The sequence below is a fragment of the Chiloscyllium plagiosum genome, chromosome 20 (genome assembly GCF_004010195.1).
Source record: "Chiloscyllium plagiosum isolate BGI_BamShark_2017 chromosome 20, ASM401019v2, whole genome shotgun sequence".
Lineage (NCBI taxonomy): Eukaryota > Metazoa > Chordata > Chondrichthyes > Orectolobiformes > Hemiscylliidae > Chiloscyllium > Chiloscyllium plagiosum.
This window is the reverse complement of record NC_057729.1, coordinates 61,684,393-61,707,142: the sequence shown is the minus strand read 5'-3', so window position 1 is coordinate 61,707,142 and position 22,750 is coordinate 61,684,393. Positions and strand designations below refer to the sequence as shown.

Here is a 22,750-nt window from a genome sequence, read left to right as displayed (position 1 = left end):
TGTGAGGCAACAGTGCTAACCACTGTGCCACCGTGCCTCCCTCTTCTATCCCCTCACCATGATTTTTACATATTTTAAAAGGGAACAAGGAAGGAGTTTTTGAAAAACAACCTGGAAGCAAACAGATTTGAAATGCTTACCCAGAAAGTCATTCGCAGAAATCAAGTCATAATCCCAAAGTTGGAGCATGAGAACAGCAGGTTGTCGAAACTCAGACTCCTCCAAAGAGAAAATGGATTCCTTCTTCTTATAAACAATCTCTTTCTCTGTTGGCAGGTAGTCAAAGCGGAAGACAAAGCGCCAGTTGAAATTTCCCTCTCCAGTCAGAGAATTAAAATGGACATCAGTCTCTTGTTTATCATCTTCTAAACCCTTTAACCAACTGTGAAATTAAACAGAAACAGTTTAGATGCCGAGAATCTCAAGTTCCTAACACATGTTCTATACTCTGTATATATTAGAAACTGGACCTTACTCTTATTCCTGCTTATGATCACCATCTGGTTCCTATTTTCATGTTTGTTTGTATTGGTACTGGATGAGAAAATGGTGAGGTTCTGCTGCGAACATTGGGTGACAGGCAATTCATGGGATATGGGGCAGTGAGAGATAAGAACTAATTTTAAAAGTTTCTATGGGTATGTAAGATTTGCAAAAAGAAATGTGAGTTCATTCAATATAGGGAAAGGAGAAAGAGTGGGAAATGAGGAAATGATTGAAATGTTAACCACAATTTATTCATTCATGGGATGTGGACCTCACTGACTGGGCCGACATTTATTGCCCATTCCTAATTGTCCTTGAGAAGGTGTTGGTGAGCTGCCTTCTCGTAGTTCATGGGTTGTCCGTTACACCCAAAGTATCAATTTGTATCCAGACCAGTTACTGAGTCAGAAACTAAGACACTGATCTTTATGGATAAAGCTTTTTAACTACTCAGCCTTTGGTATTGTGGTCAGTTGGCCAGCAGCAGAAATGTCAATAAGACTGTTTAAGAGCTACAATCTAGCATGCTGGGAATTTTGGTCAAGTTAGTTTAAACTCTGACCCAGGGTGTAAACTGTGACCTGCAGTTTTCTGTCTTGACCAAATGAGGGAGGTTTCATGATGGTCTGCTACACTGGCACCATATTACTTTATGCGGAGTATGGAATGTGACTGTTTACAACTTGGTGTAAACATTAAGATAATAGACAATACACAATACACAATAGGTGCAGGAATAGGCCATTTTGCCTTCGAGCCTGCACCACCATTCAATATGATCATGGCTGATCATCCTTAATCAGTATCCTGTTCCTGCCTTATCTCCATAACCCTTGATTCCACTATCCTTGAGAGCTCTATCCAACTCTTTCTTAAATGAATCCAGAGACTGGGCCTCCACTGCCCTCTGGGGCAGGGCATTCCACACAGCCACCACTCTCTGGGTGAAGAAGTTTCTCCTCATCTCTGTCCTAAATGGTCTACCCCGTATTTTTAAGCTGTGTCCTCCGGTTAGGCACTCACCCATCAGCGGAAACATGTTCCCTGTCTCCAGAGTGTCCAACCCTTTAATAATCTTAAAAATCACACAACACCAGGTTATAGTCCAACAGGTTTAATTGGAAGCACACCAGCTTTCGGAGCGACGCTCCTTCATCAGGTGATTGTGGAGGGCTCGATCGTAACACAGAATTTATAGCAAAAATTTGCAGTGTGATGTAACTGAAATTATACATTGAAGAATTGATTGTCTGTTAAGCCTTTCATCTGTTAGAATACAGTGATAGTTTCACTTCTTTCATGTGTAAATCACAAAACCCTTTTTTTTAAAGTTGCATTCTCGGGTTAGCTGTTAACAATGGTGATAGCTAGACAATATGTTGAAGGTGTTAGCTCCTTGTGTTCTCCGTCTATGACCTGATGTTTAGATTGATTCCAATCTAAAAAGTGAGATAACAGAATTTTACATAAATTCATGCAGTTTTTGAGCTCAGAGCTCTACATGAATGTATGTGGAGTACCAGAACTGCACTCAGTACTCCAGGTGTGGTCTCACCAGGGCCCTGTACAGCTGCAGAAGAACCTCTTCATTTCTATACTCAATCCCTCTTGTTATGAAGGCCAGCATGCTATTAGCCTTCTTCACTACCTGCTGTACCTGCATGTTTACCTTCATTGACTGGTGCACAAGAACACCCAGATCTCTTTGTACTGCCCCTTTACCTAAATTGATTCCATTTAGGTAGTAATATGCCTTCCTTTTCTTGGCACCAAAGTGGATAACCATATATTTATCAACATTAAACTGCATCTGCCATGCATCTGACCACTCACCTAACCTGTCCAGGTCACCCTGTAATCTCCTAACATCCTCCTCACATTTCACCCTGCCACCCAGCTTAGTATCATTAGCAAATTTGCTAATGTTATTACTAATACCATCTTCTATATCATTAACATATACTTGTGGGCGGCACGGTGGTACAGTGGTTAGCACTGCTGCCTCACAGCGCCAGAGACCCGTGTTCAATTCCCGACTCAGGCGACTGACTGTGTGGAGTTTGCACATTCTCCCCGTGTCTGCGTGGGTTTCCTCGGGGTGCTCCGGTTTCCTCCCACAGTCCAAAGATGTGCAGGTCAGGTGAATTGGCCATGCTAAATTGCCCATAGTGTTAGGTAAAGGGGTAAATGTAAAGGAATGGGTGGGTTGCGCTTTGGCGGGTCGGTGTGGACTTGTTGGGCCGAAGGGCCTGTTTCCAAACTGTAAATAATCTAATCTAATCTAATCTAATCTAATTGTAAAAAGCTGCGGTCCCACTGGTCACTGCCTGTCATTCCGAAATGGAGCCGTTTATCACTACTCTTTGTTTCCTATCAGCCAACCAACTTTCAATCCAAGTTAGTACTTTACCCCCAATAGCATGCGCCCTAATTTTGCTCACTAACCTCCTATGTCATTTACCAGTACACTTCTTTATCTAGGATTAAATACAATGATCAGGTTTGGTTAATTCATTGGCTGAGTCCCAGGGAAATTTCTGGAAGGATGAGCAATTTTGGGATAAAAGTTTTAAAAACAAAGGATTTTGCATGAGCAACAATTTAAGACCACTTTGAGAAGCACATGCCCTAAAGACATCTTCAAAAATGACAAAGAACCAGGGGGCAAGATTTACAATGAGAACAAAGTTGGCCACTTCATTCAAATCAGGGCAGTATTTGTTTCAAACCAAACCTATTTTATATTGATTCTCCAGTTTCCTCATTTCCCCTCCCCCCACCTTGTCTCAGTCAAATCCCTCGAACTCAGCACCGCCTTCCTAACCTGCAATCATCCTCCTGACCTCTCCCTTTTCCAGCAACACATTTTCAGCTCTGATCTCCAGCATCTGCAGTCCTCACTTTCTCCATAAGGTTTTGAACCAATAAAGGACACTACCTTTAGGGTATCATCAGTTTGTGCCAATTTCCAACGAACAATGGAGAACACTTTACAAAGTTTATCCCAGGTCACCATTTATCTGGTTGACGTGCTAATAACCAGGAAGACCAATAAAGTGCTTAAACATTTCTCCAAGGCAGGTTTATGCCTTAGGAGGGAAAAAGGGTACTCCAGGCATCCCAAGTGACCTAATTTGGCTACAGAGTTGACAAGACCAAGTTACACCCATTGGAAGTTAAATTGAGGGGAATCAAAGGTGCCCCGTCTCCCATATCTGTACTAGAGCTTAGCTCTTTCCTTGGACTGGTGAATTAATATGGAAAATTCATATGTAATCTGGCTTCTATCCTGCAATCCTTCCATCTGCTATTGAAATAATGTCAGCCTTGGAAGTGATCACGTAGCCAAGATTGGCCTTTAAGAAAGTGAAGAAACAGCTATCATCACTTTAGGTGTTTTTTTTTTAGATTACATTACAGTGTGGAAACAGGCCCTTCGGCCCAACAAGTCCACACCGACCCGCCGAAGCGAAACCCACCCATACTCCTACATTTACCCCTTATCTAACACTAGGGGCAATTTAGTATGGCCAATTCACCTGACCCTGCACATCTTTGGACTGTGGGAGGAAACCGGAGCACCCGGAGGAAACCCACGCAGACACGGGGAGAACATGCAAACTCCACACAGTCAGTCGCCTGAGGCGGGAATTGAACCCGGGTCTCTAGCACTGTGAGGCAGCAGTGCTAACCACTGTGACACCCAACTACAATCACAAGCTTGGTGTGGTGCTATCATGCAATGTTTTCCCGTACAGTATCAAAGTGGTGTTTGCTCACTGGAGAGGAATGCCCGATGGCGTATGCTTCTATACGTTGGCTGATGCTAAATGATGGGATTGGCCCAGATAGAGAAAGAAGATTTGGTGGTCACATTTGGAGTGAAAACAATTCCACCAACACATTTATAAACAAAGATTTGTAATAGTAATGGACCACAAATCCTTATAGGGCTACATGAAAGAGGACAGGGCCATGTACTAGTCCAATTCCCTCTGCCTGACATTCACCTTCTTCTTTTGAACCTTTGTGTCAAGAGTAATTTCAAATGGAGAGATAAAAAACAGAGGGAATTGGACTAATACACGGCTCTCTCCTCTTTCAGTAGCCCTATAAGGATTTTTGGTCCATTACTATTACAAATCTTTATCCATAAATGTGTTGGTGGAATGTTTTCACACCAAACGTTTTATGTCTCCAGCCTGGAGGCTCCCTGCTTCCATTCCTGATGAAGGGCTTTTGACCAAAATGTCGATTTTCCTGCTCCTCAGATGCTGCCTGTCCTGCTGTGCTTTTCCAGCACCACTCTAATCTAGACTCTGGTTTCCAGCATCTGTGGTCCTCACTTTTGCCTACTATGCAGGACAGAACAGCTGCTTAATGGAACCACATCCTCCACCACCAATGCTCAGTAGCGGCAGTGTGTACTATCTACAAGATACACTGCAGAAATTCATCAAAGATCCTTAGATAACAGATTCCAAACCCATGTCTACTTCCATCTAGAAGGACAAGCACAACAGATACATGGGAACACCACTCCCCTGCAAGATCCCCCTTTCTCAAAACCACTCACCAACCTGACTTGGAAATATATTGCCATTCTTTCACTGTTGCTAAGTCATTATCCTGGAATTCCCGACCTAAGGACATTGTGGGTCTACTTACAGCATATGGAGTGCAATAATTTGAGGAGGCAGCTCAGCCCACCTACTCCAGGGACAACTAGGGATAGGCAATAAATGTTAGCCAGCCAGTGACACTAACATCCTTGAGAGATTAAAAAAAATCCTGTTGCTTTACATAATTGCCAGAGGTATCTTTATCCTCACTGCTAATAATTTTGATTCTCTTTTCATACTTATATTTGTGACCCATGTGTGGGCTATCTCACATTTCCCTCGCATTGAATCTTCTATACTGGATGCTCTTACTGAATATCCCATTTGAGCTATGAGGGCCGCTGGGAATGAATGTTTTAATAGTGATTGTAATGAAGTCAGCCACCTGGATCCCACAGAATATGACTTCCTTTGGGGTTGCTAATCTATTCCAATCAGGAACACCTGGCTGACAAAAAAAGTTTAATGTCAGGGATATTGTCTAACTCAGTGTGTGACAGTGCTATTGTCAAAGGCTGTGCATTTGTAAATAAAGTGTGATTGGTGATGGGATGCTCGCCTCTCACTAAGTTATTTTAGTGGTAAAGCAAGATCCTGAAATAACTCTCTTGCAACACTCATTTTGAAGTTGGAGGTAAGCACTTTCTTACATCATGCCTCTGTTTGGCAACTTCACTTGTTGAACCCTGCCGTTGAGGATTGCGCCCAGTATGTGGAAGGAATGTGCTATTTTTTCCTGGGCAACCAGATGAAAAACAACAAGTAATTCTCTGGAAAGTCTATGGAGTTGCAGCTTTCTCTGTCATTAGGATCCTAACTTTTCCTGAGGCATCTGATACTAAAACCTTTTAAGAATTGATTGACATAGTCAAGGAATATTCCAATCCTAGGCGTCCTTTAATTTTGAGACATTATCATTTTTACTGGCAATTTGAGAACCAGGGGAATCCATATTACGGTTCTTGACTAGTTTAAGTCATAGAGTCATCGAGTCTTAGAGATATACAGCACGGAAACAGACCCTTTGGTCCAGCTTGTCCGTGCCGACGAGATATCCCAACCCAATTTAGTCCCACCCGGGACATATCCCTCCAAACCCTTCCTATTCGTATACCCATCCAGATGCCTTTTAAATATTGCAATTGTACTACCCTCCACCACCTCCTCTGGTAGCTCATTCCATACACTTACCACCCTCTGCGTGAAAAAGCTGCCCCTTAGGTATCTTTTATCTCTTCCCCCTCTCACCCTACACCTATGCCTTGGACCCCCACCCCAGGGAAAAGACTTTGTCTATTTATCCTATCCATGCTCCTCATGATTTTATAAACCTCTATAAGGTTACCTCTCAGCCTCTGAAGCTTCAGGGAAAACAGCCGTAGCCTATTCAACCTCTCCCTGTAGCTCAAATCCTCCAACCCTGGCAACATCCTTGTAAATCTTTTCTGAACCCTTTCAAGTTTCACAACACCTTTCCAATAGGAAGGAGACCAGAACTGCACACAATATTCCAACAGTGGCCTAACCAATGTCCTGTACAGCCGCAACATGACCTCCAAACTCCTGTACTCAATACTCTGACCAATAAAGGAAAGCATACCAAAAGCCTTCTTCCCTATTCTATCTACCTGCAACTCCACTTTCAAGGAGCTATGAACCTAGGAACTCCAAGGTCTCTTTGTTCAGCAACACTCCCTAGGACCTTACCATTAAGTGTATAAGTCCTGCTAAGATTTGCTTTCCCAAAATGCAGCACCTAAATTATCTAAATTAAACTCCATCTGCCATTTCTCAGCCTATTGGCCCATCTGTTCTTCGCTGTACCCTACACCTCCAATTTTGGTGTCATCTTCAAACTTACTAATATACCTCTTATGCTCACATCCAAATCATTTATATAAATGACGAAAAGTAGTGGACCCAAGACCAATCCTTGTTGCGCTCCACTGGTCACAGGCCTCCAGTCTGAAGAACAACTCTCACCACCACCCTCTGTCTTCTACCTTTGAGCCAGTTCTGGTTCTCCCTGTATTCCATGAAATCTAACTTTACTATCCAGTATCCCATGGGGAACATTGTCAAACGCTTTACTGAAGTCCATATAGATCACATCTACTGCTCTGCCCTCATCAATCCTCTTTGTTACTTTTTCAAAAAACTCAATCAAGTTTGTGAGACATGATTCCCCACGCACAAAGCCATGTTGACTATCCCTAATCAGTCCTTGTCTTTCCAAATACATGTACATTCTGTCCCTCAGGATTCCCTCCAACAACTTGCTCACCATCAATGTCAGGCTCACTGGTCTATAGTTCCCTGGCTTTTCCTTACCAGCTTTCTTAAACAGTGGCACCATGTTAGCCATCCTCCAATCTTCCGGCACCTTACTTGTGACTATCGATGATACAAATATCTCAGCAAGAGGCCCAGCACTCACTTCCCTAGCTTCCCACAGAGTTCTAAGGTACACCTGATCAGGTCCTGGGGATTTACCAATTTTTATGTTTCAAGACATTCCTCCTCTGTAATATGGACATTTTTCAAGATGTCACCATCTATTTCCCTACATTCTATATCTTCCACATCCTTTTCCACAGTAAATACTGATGTAAAATGCTCGTTTAGTATCTCCCCTATCTCCTGCGGCTCTACATAAAGGCCACCTTCCTGATCTTTGGTTTAACACTGAATGAAATATTGAGAGACTGTCTAGTATGCAGGGTTAATGATGTGAATATGCAAAATGACCCAGTGGCTAAAGGTCAATTGGACTTCAAACAGGCTTTATTGTTGGAAAATGCAGCAAATGGAGCAGGTGAGTTGCAAGGTAATCAGACGGAAGTGGACATCCTCGCCAGTCCGCCTGAACTTAGGGAACACTGCTTGAATGCAGGTAACTGAAAGCATCACTCAGGAAACATTGTAGGACTAACTCTAGTTTGGCCCTCAGTTAGACCCTAAAACAAAGCCAAGTCTCAGCCAAACAGTTACAATTTTCTTCAGGATCCTGTCCTGTGAGGCATTGTAATTGTTGTCATTATGAAGATTCAGGTCAACAACAAAGTCCTACTCGACTTAGATGGAGTAAGTTAACTTGTAGGCTTGTGAGGATATCCAGGAGTTCACTGCATCTGGAAACTGCACCTGCATTTGGTTTGAAATAGTTACATATTTAAGCAATCAATCAGAACCAATCAAAATAAGTGTCTGGTTGAATGGCCATCTGATTCTAAAATGGAGGTAGATACTGGCATGGCTGTATCAGTGATTGCAGAACCAAGTTTTTATAAAGTTCACAGTGGACTCCAGTGTTAAATTTGCACAAAACTTCAGCTAGGATGAGAACTTATAAAGGGGAACCTTTGTAGATTAAAAGTACAATGTCTGTTCTGGTCGCTTATGAAAAGTAGCTAGTTCACATACTAGTGAATGTAGTAAAAGGCTCGGCCCAGGCTTGATGGGATGAAGTTGGTTACAAGAGATTCACCTAGAATAGCTTAACATTTTTCAATTAGTAAATGGCTGCCTGTGAGTGAAATCCTAATTAAATACTCAAAAGTTTCCCAGGAAGGTAGAGGGATTATCAGAGGAGCCATAGCAACTTTGCATGTTGACCAGGAAGCACTTCAGAGATTCCGCAAGGCCTGACCAGTGCCATTTGCTTTACAGGCAAAAGTAAAAGCAGAACTCAGAATACAGCAATGTGAAGGAATCATCAAACCAATTCAATTTGCAGAATGGGCAGCACTGGTCATACCAATTTTGAAGCCTAACAGGTCAGTTTGTCTTTGCAGGGATTTTAAACAAACAGTAAATCTTTTTTTCTCAATTGTATAAATACCCCCAATCCCTTGGATAGAGGATTTGCACAAGCGCTGGCAGGAGATGTGTCTTTCATGAACCATAACATGAGCCATACTTACTTGCAATTGTATTTAGATAAGAATTCTAAGAAGTATGTTCCAATTAATACCTATAAAGATCTTGTACCAATATACAAGACTGCCATTTGGTATATTGTCAGCTCGTTCAATTTTTCAGTAGACGAAAGAGAATGTTTTGCAAGGTCTATCGAAGGTTGCGATTTACTTAGATGGCATCCTAATAACAGGAAAGATTAATAAAGAACTCTTAGAGAACTTGAATGTAGTCCTATGGCATTTTTCAACACAGGCATATACCTAGGAAGGGAAAAACGTGTAAGACCAGGTTATACCCATTGGAAAATAAAGTGAGGGAGATCAAACTGCCACGGCCCCACATCCATCCAGGAGCTTTTCTCATTCTGAGTCTGCTAAATTATTGCGGAAAGTTGATACACAAGCTGTCAGCCATCCTGGTATTATTGCATAAATCTCTAAAACATAATCAACCTTGGAATTGGTGTCATGGATAGGCCCTAGTTCTTGATGAAGTAAAGAAACAACTATTGTCTTCTAATGTGTTGGCAAGATCCCAGGAAAGATCTGATATTGACATGTGATGCCTCCCAGTATGGCACTGGGGTGGTATTAGCTAATACCAGAGAGAAACGCTCAACGGCTTATGCATCCAGAACTTTGGCTAATACGAAGTATAAATATGCCCAAATAGAAAGAGGAGTAGCAATCATTTTAGAGTCAGCAAGTTCCACCAATATCTTTATGAGCAAAAATTCATGATAATAAGACCATAAGACATAGGAGCGGAAGTAAGGCCATTCGGCCCATTGGCTGATGGGCATTTCAACTCCACTTACCTGCATTCTCCCCATAGCCCTTAATTCCTTGTGACATCAAGAATTTATCAATTTCTGCCTTGAAGACATTTAGCGTCCCAGCCTCCAGTGCACTCTGTGGCAATGAATTCCACCACTCTCTGGCTGGAGAAATGTCTCTGCATTTCTGTTCTGAATTTACCCCCTCTAATTCTAAGGCTGTGTCCACGGGTCCTAGTCTCCTCACCTAACGGAAACAATTTCCTAGCGTCCACCCTTTCCAAGCCATGTATTATCTTGTAAGTTTCTATTAGATCTCCCCTTAATCTTCCAGACTCCAATGAATACAATCCCAGGATCCTCAGCCGTTCCTCACAGCCGTTCCTCACAGACCACAAACTCCTACTTGGTCTGCTTGAAGAGATAAAGGCAAAGCTGCCCAGGTCCAGACAACATTCAGCTGTGCTATAATATTAAGTATTTAAAATTACAAATTAGGATACTATCCAGGAGGCTGAGTAGTGAATGTGGATGAATTGGACTGCCTTCCGTTAGCAGATTTACTACCCGTGGTACGCCAGTGGAAGAGTTGGTCATGGCATTGAATTTTCTGGGCGTGTTACCTGTCACAGCTAACAATATCAGACCTTGGACACAAAAAGATCCTGTCCTTTCCAAACTGAAACCATTAACATTACTGGGGGAAACAAAAGGGCTGTTGCAGCTAAATTGAATCATTTTTGGACCAGAGAGACCAGCTCACAGTGGATGACTTATTGTTATGGGGAGCAAGAGTGATTGTCCTTGAACTCTACCAGGAACATCCACGGAGCTCCAAAATGAAAATGTTGGTGGGGAGGTATGTCTAGTGGCCAAGCTTGGACACAGACATAGCTGCTTTAGTGGGACAGTGTCCAGTGTCAACAAGGACAAAAATTACTGCCAGCAGATTCCTCTCACCCACGGACTCGGTTGCAAGTCGACCATGCAAGTCTTTTCAAGAGTTCAATATATTTAGTCATTGTAGATGCCCACTCAAAGTGGGCATCCATTCATCAAACACTGGAGCAATGATAGGAAAATTATACACCTCTTATGCAACATACAGAGTCCCGGAGGTATTGGTCACAGATAATGAGCCATTATTTACCAGCAGGGACTTTAATTACTTCTTCAAATCAAATGGAATTGACGGCTGAGACAGTTCCATATCATGCATCGTCCAATGGCCTGGCAGAAACAGCAGTCTAAATTTTCAAGCCTGAACTGAAGGAAGACCCTGCAGCCTCACTGGATATCAATATGTCACAGTTCTTACAGCATCCGAGAATTAGGAAAATCGACGTTTCAGGAAAAAGCCTTTATTCCTGATGAAGGGCTTTTGCCCGAAACATCAATTTTCCTATCCCTCAGATGCTGCCTGACCTGCTGTGCTTTTCCAGCACCACTCTAATCTTGACTCTGAACTCCAGCATCTGCAGTCCTCATTTTGCCTAAGTCATAGTTCTTGTCTGATTATAGGGCCACCCCATATGAAACTATTGGGATAGCTCCAGCAGAGTTGCTAATAGATAGAAGACTCTGCACAGGTGAAGTCTGATCTTCTTAGATCCTGGGGGAGGGTGAAATGGCATCATAAACTCCAATGCAGAACCAAAGACTCCACCAAGCAGGAGAAACAGTTTAATGCAGGAGAATGGTGGTTTGGTGTAAGAATCATGTAAAAGGCATGGTCAACATGAGATCAGGACCAGTAACTTATAAAGTTTGGGTATGCGTGAATGCCCTGAATAAGTATGTGGACCATTTGAAAGGTGCAAAATCAGGGAGCCCTGGTTGACAAAAAAGGGTGAATGTTCAAAGTTTGGGAGAAGATTTGTAGCTCAGGTGCTCGTTGTTGTGGTTCTGTTCGCCGAGCTGGAAATTTGTGTTGCAGACGTTTCGTCCCCTGTCTAGGTGACATCTTTAGTGCTGTGAAGCGCTTCTGTGATGTTTCCTCCGGCATTTATAGTGATTTGTATCTGCCGCTTCTGGTTGTCAGTTCCAGCTGTCCGCTGCAGTGGCCGGTATATTGGGTCCAGGTCGATGTGCTTGTTGATTGAATCAGTGGATGAGTGCCATGCCTCTAGGAATTCCCTGGCTGTTCTCTGTTTGGCTTGTCCGATAACAGTAGTATTGGCCCAACACAACAAGGGTGACTGTCACTGATATTGAGTTGCTGAATGTTTGACTCAGTGAATGGCAGTGGCGCAGTGTCACAGAGTCACAGAGTCCTACAGCACTGAGACAGGCCCTTTGGCCCAAACTGGTCCACGCTGCCCAAAACAGAACATAGAACATTACAGCGCAGTACAGCTCCTTCGGCCCTCGATGTTGCGCCGCCCTGTCATACTAATCTGAAGCTAATCCCATCTACACTATTCCATGTACGTCCATATGCCTGCCCAATGATGACTTAAATGCACTTAAACTTGGCGAATCTACTACCATTGCAGGCAAAGCATTCCACACCCTTACTACTCTCTGAGTAAAGGAACTACCTCTGACATCTGTCTTATACCTATCTCCCCTCACTTTAAAGTTGTGTCCCCTCGTATTTGCCGTTCCCATACTTGGAAAAAGGCTCTCCCTGTCCACCCTATCTAACCCTCTGATTATCTTGTATGTCTCTATTAAGTCACCTCTCAACCTTCTCTCTAACGAGAACAGCCTCAAGGCTCTCAGCCTTTCCTCTTAAGACAGTCCCTCCATACCAGGCAACATCCTAGTAAATCTCCTCTGCACTCTTTCCAAAGCTTCCATATCCTTCTTATAATGCAGTGACCAGAACTGTACACAATACTCCAAGTGTGGCCGTACCAGAGCTTTGTACAGCTGCAGCATATCCTCCTGGTTCCGGAACTCAATCCCTCTATTAATAAAGGCCAAAACACTCTATGCCTTCTTAACAACCCTGTCAATCTGGGTAGCAACTTTCAGGGATCTGTGTACATGGACATCGAGATCTCTCTGCTCATCTGCACTCCCAAGAATCTTACCATTAGCCCAGTACTTTGCATTTCGATTACTCCGTCCAAACTGTATCACCTCACACTTATCCACATTAAACTCCATTTGCTACCTCTCAGCCCAGCTCTGCATCCTATCTATGTCTCTCTGCAACCTACTACATCCTTCGTCACTATCCACAACTCTACCGACCTTAATGTTGTCCGCAAATTACTAACCCACCCTTCTAAGCACTCATCCAGGTCATTTATAAAAATGACGAACAGCAGTGAACCCAACACCGGCCCTTGCGGTACGCCGCTTGTAACTGGACACCAAGATGAACAAGTTCCATCAACTACAACCCTCTGTTTTCTTTCAGCAAGCCAATTACTGATCCAAACTGCTATGTCTCCCACAATCCCATTCCTCCACATTTTGTATATTAGCCTACTGTGGGAAACCTTATCGAACGCCTTGCTGAAATCCATATGCATCACATCAACCAGTTTACACTCATCTACCTGTTTGGTCACTTTATTAAAAAATTCAATAAGATTCGTTAGGCACAACCTATCCTTCACAAAACCGTGCTGACTGTCCCTGATCTGATTATTCTTTTCTGGATGGTTATAAATCCTATCTCTTATAACCTTTTCCAACATCTTACCAACAACTGAAGTGAGACTCACTGGTCTGTAATTACCAGGGTTGTCTCTACTACCCTTTTTGAACAAGGGAACCACATTTGCTATCCTCCAGTCCTCAGGCAGTATTCCTGTAGACAATGATGATTTGAAGATCAATGCCAAAGGCTCGGCAATCTCTTCCTTTGCTTCCCAGAGGATCCTAGGATAGATCCCATTCGGCCCAGGGGACTTGTCTATTTTCATACTCTGCAGTATTTCTAATACCTCTTCCTTGTGAACCTCAATCTCTTCTAGTCGAGATGCAAGTATCTCTGTATCTTCATCGCCAACAGTTTCATTTTTTATAGTGAACACTGTCGAAAAGTATTTATTTAGTGCTTCCCACTATTATCCGTGATTGGCCCTAATTTAACTCTCGTCATTCTTTTATTCCTGACATACCTCTGGAAAGCCTTAGGGTTAACCCTGATCCTATCCGTCAACAACTTCTCATGTCTCCTCCTGGCTCTTTTTTTTTAGATTAGATTACTTACAGTGTGGAAACAGGCCCTTCGGCCCAACAAGTCCACACCGACCCGCCGAAGCGCAACCCACCCATACCCCTACATCTACCCCTTACCTAACACTACGGGCAATTTAGCATGGCCAATTCACCTGACCTGCACATCTTTGGACTGTGGGAGGAAACCCACGCAGACACGGGGAGAATGTGCAAACTCCACACAGTCAGTCGCCTGAGGCGGGAATTGAACCCGGATCTCTGGCGCTGTGAGGCAGCAGTGCCACCGTGCCACCCTAGCTCTCTTCTGAGCTCTCTTTTTAGGTCTTTCCTGACTTCCTTGTAACCCTCAAGCGCCCTAACTGAGTTTTCACATTTTATCCCTAACATAAGTCTTCTTCTTCTTCTTCTTGACCAGGGATTCCACTTCCTTAGTAAACCACGGCTCACGCATTCTATATCTTCCTCCCTGCCTGACAGGTACATCTAGGACACACAGGAGCTTCTCCTTGAATAAGCTCCACACTTTTAATGTGCTCATCCCCTGCAGTTTCCTTCCCCATTCTACGCTTCCTAAATCTTTCCTAATTGCATTGTAATTTCCCTTCCCCCAGTTGTAACTCTTGCTCGGTGGAGTACACCTTTCCATCACTAAAGTAAACCTGACAGAATTGTGATCGCTGTCTCCAAAGTGCTCACCCACTTCCAAATCTAACACCTGGCCAGGCTCGTTACTCAGTACTAAATCTAAAGTGGCTTCGCCCCTTGTAGGCCTGTCTACATACTGTGTCAGGAAGCCCTCCTGCACACACTGGACAAAAACTGACCCATCTATAGTACTCGTACTGTAGTGATCCCAGTCAATATTTGGATAACTGAAGTCCCCCATGACAACTACCCTGGCACTCTCACTCCTATCGAGAATCATCTTTGCTATCCTTTCCTCTACATCTCTGGGACTTTTCGGAGACCTATAGAAAACTCCCAGCATAGTGACTTCTTCAGCCCAAAATACCTCAGTGAACGGGTCCCCAAACTTCCTTCCTACAACTGTAATATTGTCCCTGATCAACAATGCCACACCTACCCCTCTTTTACCATCTTCTCTGTTCTTACTGAACCATCTGAATCCTGGAACCTGCAACAGCCATTCCTGTCCCTGCTCTATCCATGTCTCCGTAATGGCCGCAACATTGAAGTCCCAGGAACCAACCCATGCTGCCAGTTCACCCACTTTATTTCAGATGGTACTCGCGTTGAAGTACACACACTTCAAACCAGATTCTCGCTTGCCAGTGTCAGATACTTGATTTGGGAACTCCCTACTCTTATCCTCTTCTGTACCTGTCCTACAATTTTGGTTCCAATCGCCCTGCTGTATTAGTTTAAATCCACCTTAATAGCTTTAGCGAATTTCCCACTCAGAATATTGGTACCCCTCTGGTTTAGATGAAGACCATCCTGCTTGTAGAGGTCCCATCTACCTCAGAAAGAGCTCCAATTATCCCAAAACCCGCAACCTCCTTCCTGCACCATCCCTGTAGCCACGTGTTCAACTCCTTTCTCTCCCTACTCCTCACCTCACTAGCACGTGGCACCGGCAGTAAACCAGAGAAAACAACTCTGTTTGTCCTAGATCTAAGCTTCCATCCTAGCTCCCTGAATTTCTGCCTCAAAATGTCCACCTATGCTAACCCCATTTCCCTGCACTTGGCCCATATCCTTCTAAATCTTTCCTATCCATGTATTTGTCCAAAGGCATTTTAAATGTTGTTAATGTACCCACCTCAACCACTTTTGCTGGCAGCTCATTCCATATGTGTACCACCCTCTATGTAAAAAGGTTGCCCTTCAAGTTCCCTTTTATTCTTTCCCCTCTAACCATAAACTGATGCCATCTAGTCCTCAATTCCCCAACCCTGGGAAAAAGACTGAGTGCATTCACCCTATCCATGCCTCTCATGATCTTATACATTTCTATAAGGATCCTCCTCAGTCTCCAACGCTCTAAAGAAAAAGGTCTTAGTTTGTCCAGCTTCTCCCCATACCTCCTGGCCCTTGACTCCTGGCAACATCCTTGTAAGTTTCTTCTGCACTCTTTCCAGTTTAATGACGTCCTTCCTTTAGCAAGGAGACCAAAACGGAATACAATAGTCTAACTGCGGCCTCACCAATATCCTGTACAACTGCAACATAACTTCCCAACTTCTATACTCAGTGCACTGACTGATGAAGGCCACAGTGCCAAGAGCGTTCTTCACTGCCCTGTCTACCTGTGATTCCACTTTCAGGGAACTGTGCACCTGAACTCCAAGGTCCCTCTGTTCCACTACACCCCTTACGGCCCTACCATTCACCATGAAACTCCAACCTTGATTTGACTTTCCAAAATGCAAGACCTCACACTTACCTAAATTAAACTCCATTTGCTGTTTCTCGGCCCACTTCCCCAGCTGTTCAAGGTCCTGCTGCAATTTCTGAGAACCTTCCTGACTGTCCATAATACCACCTATTTTAGTGTCACCTGCAAACTTACTAATCGTGCCTTGTACATTCTCATCCAAATCATTGATATGGATAACAAACAGCAATGGGTCCAGCACTGACACCTGAGGCACTCCACTAATCATAGGCCTCCAGTCCAATAAGCATCCTTCCATTATCACCTTCTGCTTCCTACCATCACGCCAATTGTGTACCCAATTTGCCAGCTTCCCCTGGATTCCATGCCATCTAACATTCCAGAACAGCCTCCCATGTGGAACCTTATCAAAGGCCTTACTGAAATCCATATAGATTATGTCTACCACCCTGCCCTTATCAACCTTCCTGGTTACTTCATCAAAGAATTCGATCAAATTTGTGAGGCATGATCTCCCATGCACAAAGCCGTGCTGACTGCTCTTAATCAAACCCTGTCTTTCCAAATGTTTATGTATCATATCTCTGAAACGTCTCAAGTAACTTATCCATTGCAGATGTTCGGCTTGCTGGTCTATAGTTCCAAGGTTTTCTTTGCAGCCTTCTTGAATAGGGGCATAAAATTTGCTACACTTTAGTCTTCCAGGACCTCACCTGTGGCTAATCATGATGCAAAAATATCGTCCAGGGACCCCACAGTTTCTTCTCTAGACTCTTGCAGCGTTCTTGGATATGTCTGGTCAGGATCAGGAGTTTTATCCACTTTCATACATTGTAATAAGTCCAACACCTCCTCTACTGTGAGATAGATTGTGCCCAAGATATCATCACTAACTTCCCCAAGTTCCCAAGTCTTCATGTCTTTTTCCACAGTAAACACAGAAGACAGATATTCATTGAGGACTTTACCCATCTCAGAAACATTAGATTAGATTAGATTACATTACAGTGTGGAAATAGGCCCTTCGGCCCAACAAGTCCACACCGACCCGCTGAAGCGAAACCCACCCATACCCCTACATTTACTCCTTACCTAACACTACGGGCAATTTAGTATGGCCAATTCACCTGGCCCTGCACATCTTTGGACTGTGGGAGGAAACCGGAGCACCCGGAGGAAACCCACGCAGACACGGGGAGAACGTGCAAACTCCACACAGTCAGTCGCCTGAGGCGGGAATTGAACCCGGGTCTCTGGCGCTGTGAGGCAGCAGTGCTAACCACTGTGCCACCGTGCCGCCCACATCTCCTGCGGTTCCACACATAAATGCCCACTTTGTTCTTTCAGGGGTCTCTAGTTATTCTTTTTCTTTAATATAATTAAAGCACCTCTCTGGATTCACCCTAATCTTCTGTCTTGTTCCCTCTTTTTGTCCTCCTGATTTCCTTTCTCAGTAGCCTCCTGTATCCCCTATATACCTCCAAGGATTCCCTTGATCCCAGCTGCCTGAACCAGAGCCATGCCTCCTTTTTTTCTGGTCAAATCCCCAATGTCTCTTGCCATCCAGGGCTTCCTACTCCTGGCAATCTTGCTCTTCACCCTCACAGTTACATATAGATCTTGAACTCTATTTATCTCACTTTTAAAGGTCTCCCCCTTGCCAGAGGTCCCTTTGCCTGCAAGCAAACTACTCCAATCAATCCCTGCAAGCTTCTGTCTCATTCCATCAAAATTTGCCTTGCCCCAATTTAGAACTTGAACCTGTGGACCATTTTTGTCCCTCTCCATAACTATTTTAAAATTAATAGAATTGTGATCACTAGTCCCAAACTGCTGCCCTACTGTCACCTCAGTCACCTGTCCTGTCCTATTTCCCAAGAGTAGGTTGAGTTTTGCCCCTTCCTGAGTAGGACCCTCTATATACTGCTTGACGAAACTTTTCCGAACACACTTAAATTCCATCTCATCTAAGCCCTTAAATGCTATGGCAGTCCCATTGTATATCAGGAAAATTAAAATCCCCTACTCTGACAACCCAATTAGTCCTACAAGTCTCCCCAATCTCCTGGCATATTTGTTCCTTTAATTCCATTGACTACTTGGGGGCCTATAGTAACATCCCCTTCTTATTTCTTGGCTCCACCCACAAAGTCTCACTTAATGATCCTTCAGTTATTTCATCTCTGACTACTACTGTAATACTCGTCTTAATCAAAAATACACCTCCCCGTCCCCTCTTTCCACCACCTAAAGCACCTGTACCCTGGCATATTAAGCTGCTAGTCCTGTTCTTCCTTTAGCAATGTTTCTGTAATGGCTATAATATCCCAGTCCCCCATACCTATCCACCCACCCTGAGGTCATCGGCCTTACCAGTCAGCCCTCTTCCATTAATCCAACAGGCATTCCTTTCTCATTGTCGTGTTCCAGCCTGACCAGTCTCTTCACTTTACTATTCCTGATTACTGTATTTTCTTCCAGCCCTGCATTTGCCTCCCTGCTGTTGAGGATCCAATCCCCCTGCCAATCTAGTTTAAAACCTCCCTTGTAGCACTAGCAATTCTGGTCGCCAACATATTGGTCCCCCTCCAGTTCAGATGCAACCCGTCCCTCTTGAATACATCACCTCTGCCCCAGAAAAGACCCCAATGATCTAAAAATCTGAATCCTTACCCGCTGCACCAATTCTTTAGCCACGCATTCATCTACCATATCATCTTGTTCTTGCCCTCACTAGCACATGGCACTGGAAGTAATCCAGACATTACCACCAACTAGGTCCTGGTTTTTGACTTTAGTCCTAGCTCTTTATGATCACTCTGCAGGACCACATCCCTATTTCTACCTAGGTCATTTGTGCAAACGTGCACAATGACTTCTGGCTGCTCACCCTCTCCCTTAAGAACATTCAGCAGCCGCTCTGAGACATCCTGGAGCCTGGCACTCAGGAGGCAACAGATCATTCTGGATCCGTGTTTGCAGCCGCAGAATCTCCTGCCTGTTCCCCTAACTATCCAAGTCCCCTATCATTAAGGTCCTGTTCACCTTTACTCTTTCCCGCTGTGCCTCAGACGCAGTTGTAGTGCTGCTGACTTGACTACTGCTGCTTTCAAGGGAAATGGCCACAGGGGATTCTTGCACTCTCTGCTTATCCTTTGCCTTTCCTAGTGGTCACCCAGCTACTCTCTGCATTCACCTTAGGTGTGACCACCTCACTAAAACTCTTATCTATGAAGTGCTGAACATCTCAGATGATCTTGAGTGCTGTTGTACATTCATAAATAAAGGGTGATTGGTGATGGGATGCTGGCCTCTGAAGAACTATTTCATTTGCCTCAGAATCTATGCCTGGTATCTATTCTAAAAGTGTATTTCTTTCTGAAAATTTAACTCCAATTAATATTCGGAACCCACTTATAATCACACCTTAGCACAATCTGATTATTTAACGACACACATTGAATTAGGACTTTCCAAGTAAATTTTCTGCCATTTTGCATATAGTTTGCTGCTTTCCATTACATATCCTTCCATAGAATATCTAATCTGCTTTCTAAATTCATCAAAATTTGACCACACCTCTATGTATTTTATCTGTCATCTTTCTTATTTTGATAGAATATCCAAACCCTCCTTAGTATCCAGTTGTTGAGCTTCTAATTCTGAGAATACTTCACTACTCGATGCTGCTTCTAGTAGGAAGTACCAATGTGAGGTTTTAATGTTTTGTTTGGTAACCTGTATCTACATATTCACTTCACTTTTTCATTAATCATAAAATTCAGCTTCACTGAACATCAGCAGGAAACCATATCCTAATATTTTACATTTGGTTCCAGCCGTTCTTCTCAAAATTACAATCATTTATCTAAAAAGAACACTCAGTTTCTAAATATCTTTAGGCAACCATTCTCTGCAACCAATGTCAATTCAGATCCAGGCAAGTCAGTGAGACAGCAACCTTTCTTACTACATAGAGTTTCTTAACTACTCAGTCTTACAGCGCCTTCCTCACATCAGTTCAATCTGTTCCCTATTATTTTTGTTTATATATCCAGAAGTCTTACATACAACTGAACATTTTTTTCCCCATCACCAAATCCTGTTCAACTTTATATTCTGTATCTTTTAATCAACCTACTCAGAAATGTTCTTACACAGCTCTGGAGCAGGTGCGGTTTGAACCCAGGCCACTGGCTCAGAGGTAAGGATATTGCCACAGTGCCACACAAATCCCCTGTTCTTCCTTACACTTTTTAAAACTAGTACCTGGGGGGTCTGCTTTATAAATTAAAAAAAAAATTAATCTATATTTCAATTCAAATGTTCAGAGATATTACTACACACCTCTGCAGCAGGAGAGACTTGAACCAAGGCCTCATGATCCAGGGGTAGGAACACTGCTATTATGCCACAAAAGGACTCAAAGGTCTGCTTTTTTTTCTTTAGTTAACCTATTTTTCTAAACATCCTGTTCAGAGATGTTATCACACACCACTGGTGCAGGTGGGACTTGAACCTGGGCCTGCTGGTCCAGTGGTCGGAATACTATCACAGTGCCACAAAACTCTCCTGTTCCCCTCTTCTTTTCCCTTTTATGTCCCTTATCTATATTTTCCCCAAATCACTGTGTGTACCTGTTTCGCTTCATTTTTTTCATGGCAGAGCCCAGGCAGCAACAGCGCACAGTCACAAACCGGATCTAAATAACACAGGGTGGTGGGTGTCTGGAATGCGTTGCCAGCAGAAGTGGTAGAGGCAGGCACGGTAGATTCATTTAAGATGCATCTGGACAGATGCATGAATAGGTGGGGAGGAGAGGGATACAGATGGTTATGAATTGGGCGATAGGTTTAGACAGTATACTTGGATCGGCACAGGCTTGGAGGGCTGAAGGGCCTGTTCTTGGGCTGTAAATTTTCTTTGTTCTTTGTGGCGTGAACAGCAACTCCACACAGTACATGGACTCTGACCAGCTAGCTCAGAGCCAGTCCCTAGAGAGGAGACTCTCTGACACTTTGGGTTTTTTTTTTGAGAAGACTCTGAGACCCAGTTCCCCTTTTCGATTATTTGTTTTATGCAAGAACTTCATTCTATACTTCCACCACCAGGAAGAACACCCATGTGGTTACTGAACCATTATCAAGCAAAGCCTGATACGGGCAATGCTGACCCCCTTTATACCGCGTTATCTATTATTTACATGCTACATGTACACAATGTACTGGCTACGGCAGGGTCAGGGTCAGGATACTGAACTGAGGAGATTGTAAATCCCTTGCTTTTGTAAAAATACCCATATTACTGCTATGCAACAGCAGTACATTCCTTTATATCTGTCTATTTATTAATTTATCAAATAACTACAATCATCTGTTTAACTAGATGCTATATCAACATACAGCTGTTGGAAGGGAGCTCCAGGATTCTGAACCAATGACAGGAGGAAGGTGATGGCCAAGCTGAGTGGTATTATCACTCAATTATCAGTCCAGAGACTCTTGAGACGTAGGTTTGCAATCCTGCTGTGGCAAATGATGAAATTTGCATTCACTAAGAACCTGCTCGCGTGATGGAACATAGAACATAGAAGAATACAGCGCAGTACAGGCCCTTTGGCCCTCGATGTTGCACCGATCCAAGCCCACCTAACCTACACTAGCCCACTATCCTCCATATGCCTATCCAATGCACGTTTAAATGCCCATAATGAAGGAGAGTCCACCACTGCTACTGGCAGGTCATTCCATGAACTCACGACTCGCTGAGTAAAGAACCTACCCCTAACATCTGTCCTATACCTACCACCCCTTAATTTAAAGCTATGCCCCCTTGTAATAGCTGACTCCATACGTGGAAAAAGATTCTCACTGTCAACCCTATCTAAACCCCTAATCATCTATCAAGTCACCCTAAACCTTCTTTTCTCCAATGAAAACAACCACAAGTGCCTCAGCCTTTCCTCATACAATCTTCCTACCATAATGGCAACATCCTGGTAAACCTCCTCTGCACCCATTCCAGTGCCTCCACATCCTACCTATAGTATGGCGACCAAAATTGCACACAATACTCCAGATGCGGCCACACCAGAGTCTTATACAACTGCAACATGACCTCAGTACTCCGGAACTCAATTCCTCTACCAATAAAAGCCAGTACGCCATATACCTTCTTCACCACACTATTTACCTGGGTGGCAACTTTCAAAGATCTGTCTACATGGACACCAAGATCCCTCTGCTCATCCACACTACCAAGTATCCGACCATTAGCCCAGTACCCCATCTTTTTGTTACTCTTACCAAAGTGAATCACCTCACACTTACCTACATTGAACTCCATTTGCCACCTTTCTGCCCAGCTCAGCAGCTTCTCTATATCCTGCTGTAACCTGCCACATCCTTCCTCACTGTCAACAACTCCACCGACTTTCATATCATCCGC

The 22,750-nt window shown here is 43.6% G+C and overlaps 1 protein-coding gene across 1 annotated transcript in view; it reads right to left on the bottom strand.

Annotated features, from left to right (window-relative positions):
* LOC122559891 (fer-1-like protein 4) overlaps positions 1-22,750 on the bottom strand; it is a 349,022-nt gene that overhangs the window by 30,819 nt on the left and 295,453 nt on the right. Inside the window, exon 41 of the mRNA XM_043709999.1 lies at positions 141-382. Coding sequence (XP_043565934.1) covers positions 141-382 — 242 coding nt within the window. The remainder of the gene's footprint in view (positions 1-140; positions 383-22,750) is intronic.